Source organism: Xyrauchen texanus, chromosome 6 (genome assembly GCF_025860055.1).
Source record: "Xyrauchen texanus isolate HMW12.3.18 chromosome 6, RBS_HiC_50CHRs, whole genome shotgun sequence".
In the NCBI taxonomy this organism is placed as follows: Eukaryota; Metazoa; Chordata; class Actinopteri; order Cypriniformes; family Catostomidae; genus Xyrauchen; species Xyrauchen texanus.
The window spans coordinates 28,555,850-28,567,899 of record NC_068281.1 but is presented as its reverse complement, the minus strand read 5'-3'; the positions used below and the strand labels follow the sequence as shown (position 1 = coordinate 28,567,899).

The 12,050-nt window shown below is 42.1% G+C and overlaps 1 protein-coding gene across 10 annotated transcripts in view; it reads right to left on the bottom strand.

The window, feature by feature from the left end:
• Nucleotides 1-12,050, bottom strand: part of kif1ab (kinesin family member 1Ab) — a 43,776-nt gene that overhangs the window by 6,978 nt on the left and 24,748 nt on the right. For 5 of the 10 annotated variants that reach the window (XM_052128528.1, XM_052128527.1, XM_052128532.1 and 2 more), the window contains 13 exons: nt 11,589-11,644; nt 11,385-11,493; nt 11,191-11,257; nt 10,621-10,705; nt 10,350-10,455; nt 8,246-8,269; nt 8,004-8,118; nt 2,653-2,786; nt 2,340-2,401; nt 2,054-2,199; nt 1,742-1,927; nt 1,189-1,260; nt 747-865 (listed from right to left, as the gene is read on the bottom strand). In XM_052128528.1, the coding sequence (XP_051984488.1) occupies nt 747-865; nt 1,189-1,260; nt 1,742-1,927; nt 2,054-2,199; nt 2,340-2,401; nt 2,653-2,786; nt 8,004-8,118; nt 8,246-8,269; nt 10,350-10,455; nt 10,621-10,705; nt 11,191-11,257; nt 11,385-11,493; nt 11,589-11,644 (1,281 nt within the window). The remainder of the gene's footprint in view (nt 1-746; nt 866-1,188; nt 1,261-1,741; nt 1,928-2,053; nt 2,200-2,339; nt 2,402-2,652; nt 2,787-8,003; nt 8,119-8,245; nt 8,270-10,349; nt 10,456-10,620; nt 10,706-11,190; nt 11,258-11,384; nt 11,494-11,588; nt 11,645-12,050) is intronic. The other 5 variants (XM_052128529.1, XM_052128533.1, XM_052128536.1 and 2 more) reach the window with 2 other exon arrangements.

Here is a 12,050-nt window from a genome sequence, read left to right as displayed (position 1 = left end):
CACCCTCCTGGCATCCCAGATGTGTATGACTTTCTTTCTTCTGCAGAACATAAATTAAGATTTTTTAAAGAATATATCAGCTCTGTAGCTCCTCACAATGGAAGCTCCAAAATCCATATAAAGGGAGCGTAACAGTAATCCATAAGACTCTAGTGGTTAAATCCATGTGTTCAGACATGATATGATAGGTGTGGGTGAGAAACAGATCAATATTTACATAATTTTTATAATAAATTGTCCTCTCTTCCCAGTAGGGGGTGATATGCATTAAGACTGTAAATCACCAAAAACAGGAGACGAAGAATGGTAAAGTGAAACTGAAGTGAAGATTGACTAAGCAGGGAGGAGAATTTGTGATAAAAAAAGGACTTAAATATTGATCTGTTTCTCACCCACACCTATCATATCACTTCCGAAGACTTGGATTTAACCACTGTGAGTCATCTGGAGTACTTTTATGTTGTCCTTATGTGGATTTTGGAGCTTCAAAATGTTGGAACCCATTCACTTGCATTGAATGGAACTACAGAGCTGACATTTCTTCTAAAAATCTTCATATGAGTTCAGCAGAGGAAAGAAAGTCACACACATCTGGGATGGCACATGGGTGAACTATCCGTTTAAGTCTGATCTATGAGTTCGAAGACTGAGCATCAGTGCTACTCTGAAAGTAGACCAAAACTCAGAGGCTGCAGTGGTATGAGTAATACTGTGATTAAATTAGAGAATATTAAAAATACACTGACCTGAAGTCTGGATTGCCAAAGTGACCATCCACCAATGACGGGCAGGTGGAGGAGGGGGTCAGAGTGCTCAGAGCTGAGGAAGATCTGTCTCTTAAGAATGATGCAGACATCTCTGACAGCTAAAAAACATGAACACCAACAGATAAAAAAGCTGGCAACACTTTAAAAATGTCTCAAATTCCAGAAAATGCCATGCTTACCCTTAACGCATCTACTAGCCTACACTAATCATGCTGCTCTAGTCTAAGTGAGTGAATGAGAGAAGAATGTAAATCCTTCAATGCTTTGTAAATGGAATAGAAATAAGACATTACTGAGTGAATCTGAGCAGCGGAGAGAGATACAGAGGAAAAGAGAGGAGGAAAGAGAGAGTGATATCTGGTCTGCATGGGTGAGAGAATGAGGCAAGGTCTAGATGGACACTAGGGGGGTAAAGGCTCACCTTGCTCTCACTGAGACTGCTGCTCACCTGGCTGTACTGCCTGTTGAAGGTGTGCATGAGCAGTCGCACACACTGGAGAAAGAGGACCGAAATTTCAGATGCGAGAGTGGCAGGTCTCTTTAAATCTAATAGCAGTCTTTTAATTTAATAGAACACACACAACATGACTTTAAAATAGAATATTGCATCCTTAAGAAAGTCTTCAAACCAAATCCAAAATATTGTTTTGCTAATTTTTTGTATTTTTCTATTCAGTACCTCGGTCAAAAAAAATTATAAATTGTATTCCAATTGCAATTTCTGTTATAATTTGGAATAAAGGCTCCACGCCCCAGCCTCCTATTCCCGGCAGGATCTGACGGTTCAAATAGCATTCTCATCGGACCGCAATATGGGGCTTGTGCCATAAATGGCATGCTACTTTACATTAAGTCTTTCTGATAGAAATAATTTAAAAAACATTACATCCTTTTGTGTTCTTTTGCATAAGGCTTGGTATGAGTAGGCCATTATTCTGTCATTGTATGAATATGTAGCAGCAGGTGATAATTACCTTGGCAGCAAGCTCCCTCTGCCTATTGTTGGGGCTGTCCAGACCCAGGCTGGCTACTGGACTGATCAAGGGGCTTGAGGCTTTAGGTGAGTCCATGAGGTCTTTACCACAAAAAGTGTCCTGTTCCAGCAGCAAAGAAGCTTCTAGCTTCTCTCTCAGCAGAAGGTAATGCCTGGTCTTCTCCACCTGTAATAGAAACACACCTCACAGTCATTTACTTGTGAAAACAAAACTGTGAATAAGTGAATTTACAGACAAATTACAAGCCCAGTTACATTCAGAGCCTTTTGATTCATGGAGCATACACTGCACCTCTTGTAATAGGCTGAGTTTCTCCAGTTCCCATTGGTGGTCCAGGATGAGACTGTCACTGCGGGGCCTCCAGCCTGCAAGATTCTCCTCTCCACGTACGTATGCCACTGAGGTGTCCAGCACCCGTCTGCGCCTCCTCTGCATACCTGAACAGCACAACCGCCACCATTAAAGCAGCACAAGAAAAGGGATCATTTAGATTCAAACATGCAAATTCAATGTAAAAGCTGTTTTTACAGGACAAAACTACTGTGTACTATTTGTGTACACAGAAACAGATTCTTACCAGGACTTCCGATATCCGCCAGGTGGCAGAGGCTTAATTCATACACTCCTGTCACACGGTTACTAAGACACAAAAGTGAATCATACAAAATAAATTATTCAATTTGACAATATTGACTGAAATCTGATTTCCTTTCTGAGCAAAAGCTGAAAATTACGTGACCAACTTTGAAAAGTACAATTGCAGTGAAATTTTGTGAGAGAAACCATTTTCAGATGTCAAGTCTTGAGTGGTAAAGCTTTCAAATGGTTTGTTGGTTGTCAAGATTAATTCATAATTTGACTGTAAAAACAGGCCAGCACACTCTCCTCACCTCTCAGAGGGCCTGAAAGCACCAGTGCTAAAAAGGTTTCGAATAGAGCGTGATGCAGGAAGTTTGGCATCTCTGGAGTAGAACACCATGCAGAAGTCCTTAGTGATGACGGTGGGCTGAGTGCAGTTCTCCATCTAAAAACAATGGCAAAAAAGTTTTATCCCTAAAACTTTAAAGTCCCCCAAATGCACAAGTCAAGCATATGAAAGCTTAGATTCTGAGGTTTTCATAGAACACAATTACTTTTGCATTTGTATTACATATCATAGCAAAATAAGGCCTGAAATCATCCATGTCACCAATAAGCGCCACCAAGAGGTAATGGGGTAGAACTATTAATATGAATATAAATGTCTTTCACATAGCACTTAAATAGACAAGTCATACATGAAAGCACTAATTCTCAGGAATGCAATTATACAGTTTATTTTATAAGCGCACTAAAAGATGCAAGCGAGGGAAGTGAGCCGGTGTGCTGGTCAGACTGCATCAACTCCACTCTCTTCCTAACGAAACGGACAAACTACTTCTCCTAACCTGTACAAATAAGGACTTTGCTAACTCTGCTGCTCTAGCTGAGTGAAACCATTCCGGACAGTGCGTTACATCTACCAGGCTTTCAGCTGTTCAGAGCATATCGCAGAGTTAACAGGGACAATGAGAGGTGGTGGAACATACATTTACATGAAGAAGATGTCCTAATTTAGAAGCGCTCTTCCTCTGGGCCTGGGTAGCTCAGCGAGTTTTGACGCTGACTACCACCCCTGGAGTCGCAAGTTAAAATCCAGGGTGTGCTGAGTGACTCCAGCAAGGTCTCCAAGGAATCAACAACTGGCTGATGTCCTGAATGTGTTATACTGTAGATTTGAAAAGCCCAGTCTCGCACACCATACCTGCTCTTCACTTCACACCTTCGCTACTCGACCTGCACTTAAGGTCTGTGAAGAGGATGTGTGCCGGGTCTTCTGGAAACCAAAGAGAAGAAAAGCACAGGGCCCAGATGGTGTTTCACCCACTTGTCTAAAAGCCTCTGCTGACCAGCTGGCCCCCATCTTCACACAGATCTTCACTACATCACTGGAGCACTGTGAATTTCCCAGCTGTTTGAAACGCTCCACCATCATCCCTGTCCCAAAGAATCCATAGATTGCAGGACTTAATGACTACATACTTGTCACCCTGATGTCTGTGGTCATGAAGTAATTTGAGAGACTGGTGATGGCCCACCTGAAGGACATCACTGGACCCTTTCTGGATCCTCTCTCCATCTTGAGCTAACAGGTCGGTTGATGATGCAGTCAATATGGGAGTGCATTACGTACTGCAACATTTAGACAGACCAGGGACTTATGCAAGGATTCTATTTGTGAACTTCAGTTCAGCTTTCAACACATCATCCCTGCCCTGCTATGGAATAAATTAACCAAGCTCTCGGTTCCCACCTCTATCTGCCAGTGGATCACCAGCTCTCTGATAGACTGGCAGAAGTTAGTGAGACAGGGGAAATTCACTTCCAACACATGTACAATCAGCACTGGTGCCCCCCAGGAATGTGTGCTTTCCCCACTACTCTTCTCCCTGTAAACAAACAACTGCCCTGTCAAGAACCCCTCTGTCAAGCTCCTGAAGTTTGTAGACGAAACAACACGTCATCGGCCTCATCCAAGATGACGACTAGTTTTCTTACAGAAGGGAGGTTGAATGGCTAGCTCACTGGTGCAGTCTAAACAGATGCCCAAAACAGTGGATATGATAGTGAACTTTAGGAGAAACACCCTAGCATCGACCCAACTCACCATTCTAAACAGCACTGTGGCAGCAGTGGAGTCATTCAGGTTACTAGGCACTACCATCTCACAGGACCTGAAGTGGGAAACCCACATTGACTCCATTGCGAAAAAGGCCCAGCAGTGGTTGTACTTCCTTTGACAGCTGAGGAAGTTCAACCTGCCACAGGTGCTGCTGATCCAGTTCTACTCAGCAGTCATTGAGTCTGTCCTCTGCACTTCTATATCTATGTGGTTTGGTTCAGCTGCCAAGTCAGACATCAGAAGACTTCAAATGATAGTCCGGACTGCTTAACAAATTACTGGTTCTCACCTTCCCACCCTCCAAGAACTGTACACCTTCAGAGTGAGGAAAAGGGCAGGAAAAATTGCTTTGGACCCAATTCACCCAGCACACTACCTTTTTGAACTGTTACCCTCTATCAGGGCACTGAGCACCAGAACAGTCAGGCACAAAAACAGTTTCTTCCCTAAGAGCATTCACATTATAAACAGTAAAAACTGCCCCCAATACTCTCCATTGTGGCAATACAATCATGTGCATATTCAACTATTCATTCATATGTACACTCACCTAAAGGATTATTAGGAACACCATACTAATACTGTGTTTGACCCCCTTTCGCCTTCAGAACTGCCTTAATTCTATGTGGCATTGATTCAACAAGGTGCTGAAAGCATTCTTTAGAAATGTTGGCCCATATTGATAGGATAGCATCTTGCAGTTGATGGAGATTTGTGGGATGCACATCCAGGGCACGAAGCTCCCGTTCCACCACATCCCAAAGATGCTCTATTGGGTTGAGATCTGGTGACTGTGGGGGCCATTTTAGTACAGTGAACTCATTGTCATGTTCAAGAAACCAATTTGAAATGATTCGAGCTTTGTGACATGGTGCATTATCCTGATGGAAGTAGCCATCAGAGGATGGGTACATGGTGGCCATAAAGGGATGGACATGGTCAGAAACAATGCTCAGGTAGGCCGTGGCATTTAAACGATGCCCAATTGGCACTAAGGGGCCTAAAGTGTGCCAAGAAAACATCCCCCACACCATTACACCACCACCACCAGCCTGCACAGTGGTAACAAGGCATGATGGATCCATGTTCTCATTCTGTTTACGCCAAATTCTGACTCGACCATCTGAATGTCTCAACAGAAATCGAGACTCATCAGACCAGGCAACAGTTTTCCAGTCTTCAACTGTCCAATTTTGGTGAGCTCTTGCAAATTGTAGCCTCTTTTTCCTATTTGTAGTGGAGATGAGTGGTACCCGGTGGGGTCTTCTGCTGTTGTAGCCCATCCGCCTCAAGGTTGTGCGTGTTGTGGCTTCACAAATGCTTTGCTGCATCCCTCGGTTGTAACGAGTGGTTATTTCAGGCAAAGTTGCTCTTCTATCAGCTTGAATCAGTCGGCCCATTCTCCTCTGACCTCTAGCATCAACAAGGAATTTTCAACCCACAGGACTGCCGCATACTGGATGTTTTTCCCTTTTCACACCATTCTTTGTAAACCCTAGAAATGGTTGTGCGTGAAAATCCCAGTAACTGAGCAGATTGTGAAATACTCAGACCGGCCCGTCTGGCACCAACAACCATGCCACGCTCAAAATTGCTTAAATCACCTTTCTTTCCCATTCTGACATTCAGTTTGGAGTTCAGGAGATTGTCTTGACCAGGACCACACCCCTAAATGCATTGAAGCAACTGCCATGTGATTGGTTGATTAGATCATTGCATTAATGAGAAATTGAACAGGTGTTCCTAATAATCCTTTAGGTGAGTGTATATCACATTTATATTTATTTGACATATCCACCCACTTCTGAGCAATACTTTAAATAAACTTTCTCATAACAGTATATCTGTAATTAACATATTTGAACAACATTATTATTGCCCTACTGTAGTTTCCTCTATATATTTATCTGTTGTATCTTATTTTTATTCTTATTTCACTGTTTATGTATTTATGTTTATATGTATATTTCAAACGTTTATATGTTTATTTCATGTATTCTCTTTGCACTGGAAGCTTCTGTCACCTTGACAAATTCCTTGGGTGTGTAAGAATAATTGAGTAATAAAGCTCATTTTGATTCTGATTTTGATTCTGATATCTTATATCCAGAACAAAATATGCAGTCCAGCAGGAAAAACATGTTAAACTAATCATCCAAGAATTATGTTATTGACTATTGACTACTGATTACTGATATATCATTGCAAAGGGGGTGGTGCTTAAACTGAAAATGAGAATGAATATCTCTGGATGAGCACATATGTGTGGGCTAATACGTGTTAGAGCTTCGCCTACATTTCAGATCTGCATTTTGTGATGGAAGGTGATAGTGGAAAAAAAATACTAGTTCTTGCTGCCATCTAGTGGAATGAAATAAACATTTTGCAGGGAGATAGAGTTAACAGAACCAGATGCATAAAACTTTACGAAAAAAAAAAAATACATGAACAATATTATTTATGAATAATTGTATTATTTTTTGTGAAGGAGTTCAAGTACCTCGGGGTCTTGTTCACGAGTGAGGGGACAATGGAGCGGGAGGTTGGCCGGAGAATCGGGGCAGCAGGGGCGGTATTGCACTCGCTCTATCGCACCGTTGTCACGAAAAGAGAGCTGAGCCGAAAGGCAAAGCTCTCGATCTACCGGTCAATTTTCGTTCCTACCCTCACCTATGGTCATGAAGGTTGGGTCATGACCGAAAGAACTAGGTCGCGAGTACAAGCGGCCGAAATGGGCTTCCTCAGAAGGGTGGCGGGCTTCTCCCTTAGAGATAGGGTGAGGAGCTCAGTCATCCGTGAGGAGCTCGGAGTAGAGCCGCTGCTCCTTTGCGTTGAAAGGAGTCAGTTGAGGTGGTTTGGGCATCTGGTAAGGATGCCCCTGGCCGCCTCCCTAGGGAGGTGTTTCAGGCACGTCCAGCTGGGAGGAGGCCTCGGGAAGACCCAGGACTAGGTGGAGAGATTACATCTCCACACTGGCCTGGGAACGCCTCGGGGTCGCCCAGTCAGAGCTGGTTAATGTGGCTCGGGATAGGGAAGTTTGGGGCCCCCTGCTGGAGCAGCTGCCCCCGCGACCTGACTTCGGATAAGCGGTTGAAGATGGATGGATGGATGGATGGATGGATGTATTCTTTTTTTTTTTATCTGGGGGGGGGTTGTCAGAAAAATTACACTAATTGATTTTTTGGATTTGAAGTAGTTGTTGCGCTGAAACTAATCAAACTAATCAGGCTTCAGGTGCATAGAGCTCAAAAATCAAAAGAAATAAATTGTACACTGAATTGCAAAACAGATTAAAAGGGTCTAGCAAAAAGATATAACTTTATAAAATTTGCATCCTTAACAAAATGTGCAAAGTGAGTTGGTCTGGCTTTTAACTCACTTTGCACAATTTGTTTTAGGATGCAAATTTAATAAAGTAATTGCAAATAGTCCACAGTATGTGTGAATCCAAAAATGCACCAGACATTAAAGGCTTATAATGTCTTCCAAATTGCTCCTAAAAAGTCATGAACTAATAACTAGTACAGGAGTTGTCCTCACCTCAAGGTAAGCAGTGAGAGTGATGTAAATTTTCTCTCCATATGGAGTGACACGGTTCAGAAGGAGGGAGTTGTGCATGGAGCTATCCCATGCTGCCTCAAAGTGGTAAAATGTCCTGAAAAGACAACATATTTTAGATTTATTATAAAACAGTCTACGTTTCATCTTTATTTGTAGAAAACTGAAGATTTACCAAGTGGGTTATAATATCAAAACAAAATATACAGAGAAAGAAAAGATACCTATGGTCAAATCCCAGTGACACACTGACAGGAAACAATAAAGAGATTAGTTAATTAATTAGAATTTGTTAACAGGAAGGCTGCATTGAAAACCTTTTTGGCTAACTTTAATAAGAATTAATATTAATTTAACATAATTAGTAACGCTTTAGATTCACGAAAACTATTTTCAACATTCTCATCTCTTCTCTATCCTCCTCCATCTCATCCTACTACTTTTCTGACTGCTGATGACTTTGCCACATTTTATTCTGACAAAGTAATAAGCATCAGCAGTTTTCTACACCTAACACCCACAGCCACTCTCTTCCAACACCCCATCCCCTGTTCTCCTCTATCTTCCCTCTCTCTGAGATTGAGGTCTCCAAAGTGCTTCTTTCTAACTGTCCTACCACCTGTCCACTTGACCCTATCCCCTCACTTCTTATGCAAGCTGCCTCTCCATCAGTCTTACCCGCTCTCACACATATTAACAACACATCTCTCACAACAGGATACTTTCCCAATACATTAAAGCAGGCTTGAATAACCCCACTGCTCAAAAAACAAACACATAACCTGACAGTATTCGACAACTACAGACCGGTTTCTCTCCTACCCTTCCTGTCAAAAATTATTGAGAGGGATGTTTTCAACCAGTTGTCTTCTTTTCTCTCACAGAACAACCTACACAACAGATATCAGTCTGGCTTCAAAAACAGAGAATGCCCTCTTGTCTGTAGCTGAAACCCTTCTACTGGCAAGAGCTAACTCCCAATCATCCTCCTTGACTTGTCTGCTGCTTTCGACACAGTGAACTACAAGATTCTCCTGTCTACACTCTCTGACCTGGGCATCACAGGAACTGCATTTGGATAGGTTGAATAATATCTCATTGGCTGATCTTTCAAGGTCTCCTGGAGAGGAGAGGTGTCCAAGTCACACCAGATGACCACTGGTGTTCCTTAAGGATCACTGCTTGGACCCCTCCTCTTCTCGATATACACAACATCACTCAGACCGATCATTGAGGCACATGGATTTTCCTACCACCGCTACGCAGATGACATGCAGCTCTACCTGTCGTTCCAGCCTGATGACCCTACAATCGCAGCTCACATCTCTGCCTGTATCTCAGACATTTCGGCCTGAATGAATAAACACCACCTTCAACTCAACCTTGCTAAGACAGAACACCTTGTGATCCCAGCCAACCCATCTGTTGACAACAACCTCACTATTCATATTGGTCCAACTACACTAACACCAACCAGAACAGTCTGGAACCTGGGAGTGGTGATAGATGACCAGCTTAATTGTACTGCCCACATCTCATCAACCACCCGGGTCTTGCAGATTCACACTCTACAACATCAGGAAAATCAGACCTTTTCTGTATGAATATGCTGCACAGCTCCTGGTCCAAGCTCTGGTCATTTAAAGACCGGACTACTGTAATGCTTTGTTGGCTGGCCTCCCAGCTAACACAATTAAGCCACTGCAGATGGTCCAGAATGCAGCACCGTGTCTGGTCTTCAGTCAGCCAAAAAGAGCTCATGTCACCCCAATCTTGATTTCACTTCACTGACTATCTGTAGCTGTCCACATCAAACTCAATGCTTTGACTCTGGCCTTCAGGACAGCCAATGGAACTGCACCCTCTTACTGCAATTCAATTTTCAGATCTATGCTCCAACTCACTCTCTGCGATCTATAAATGAGCGGCACCTGGTGGTCCCATCACAAAGAGGCTCAAAATCTATTTCACAATCTTTCACTTTCTCTGTTCTACAATGGTGGAATGAACTTCCAACCTCCGTACGATTCTCTTTCTTCTCTTTCTAGCACTTATAATACTCCAGCCACCTTGAGAGCTTGGCAGTACAACACTGTAGATGTTCTTGAACTGTGTATGACAAATTGCTTGTTATGTTCCTCATTAGTAAGTCACATTGGAAAAAAGCATATGCTAAATGACTAAATGTAAATGTAATTATTTTGGCACAGGTGAAAAAGCACTAGTAATGGTTAATCATAAAATGTATATTGAGGAAAACCCATAAATTCTATTATTTTGAAGTACTGGAGGCTGTATATTTATTTAAATGTCAGTGGTGTACTGTACCTGTCATCATAAGATGGCCGTATGTATCCTGAAGAGAGGATGTTGAGGGACAGGATGTTGGGATCTATGATCGTCTCATCTGCCTCGGGTGTGTTACGGATGCGGCCTGAAAGCGAACAGCAGCAGTGCTGAGTCATCTAAACTCTGTCTGAACATTCACTATAACCATCAACATTTGTCCTCTATAAAGTCTATATTAGCTTGTAATATGATGAAAGCTGGAGATTCTGATTAACTACTTTTGTGAGAAAACACAATAACATTTACTAACCTATGACCAGCTCCTTGACGTCCTTCCACACAATGTCATTGCCAGTTTCATGGGCTATAGTGACCGTAATTCTCCTTTGGATGCCCTATAGAATATATGTCAATGGTGAAAATCACTAATTACCAGTTAAAATCTGAATAAAAAAGATAAAGATAATTACACTGTTATCATTTGTATGACCATTAAAGACCCCCAAAGAAATCGCTTGGTGGGTGCTGTTTTCTTTCCTGTGTTGAGGAAGTTTAGGTGGGGCACATTAAAGGGCTTGGTGCTTTTTTAAATCACAGCCATGAACTACTATTTGGTTATTTAAAGTGGATGGGGGGAGGGACACTGTCATTCTCGAGAGCATTTGATTGGACAAAATTCAGTGTAATGCAAATTGAGTCATCAATAGTGAAAGACTGTGAATTTTTAATACATAAATTGGCTAATAGTGAACTTTGTAAATGTTTAGGGATACCCTAGCATGTAGATGGACTAAAAACAAGAAAACATGGACCAAAGGCTACAAAACTGTCATTTTAATTTAACTGAGTTCATAGGGACAGTCAATTGATTCTGGTTTACCTGGTGTAATAGGAATGTACCATGGCAGGGCATTCCACCTCTGTGATCAACAACAGATGGGATGTAGCTAAGAAGGTACACAGACAGGTACAAGGGTTACATTACATATAAAAATCCCACCATACACACAGACTTCAGTGCATAACTTACTAGGCACTGAAATACTACAGGTCAAGAGTTCATGGGATACTCACTCCCCATTGGCCTCCAGTTCACAGATCTCAAAGAAAGCCATGAGGTCATATTTGCAGTGACAGGGGCCAGCGGTGGAGCGTGTCAGGGTGCTCAGTTTGGTGGCGGGCACTTGGGGGAGACAAAGGCAGAGTTCAGACACAGACCGACTTCTACAAAACGGAAGGCATCCAGCTCAGCAAATGAAAGAATAATGTGAGTTTTACCTGGCTTTGACAAGGGCATAACCCTAGGGAACTGCCGTCTTGTTGGACGTAATGAACTATAGGTAAAGTAGACATTGGTTAGACTGATAAAATAGGTGACTTGCACACTAAATATTCCAGCTACAGGAAAAGTATGTGAAACAGTTGTATTTCCCTGAAATTTAGAATAAATTGGGCATCAAATTTGATATGAGCTATGAACTATATCATAAAAATAGACAAACACAGTTTGCTTAAAGGGCTGTTTACCCAAAAATGAAAATTCTTTCATCATTTACTCACCCTCATACCATCCCAGATGTGCATGACTTTCTTTCTTCTACTGAACACACATTAAGATTTTTTGAAAATATCTCTGTAGGTCTAGTCAATGCATGTGAATTGTGGAAATAACTTTGAAGGTATATAAAGGCGTATAAAAGCATATAAAGGCAGCACAAATGAATCCATATGATTCCAGTG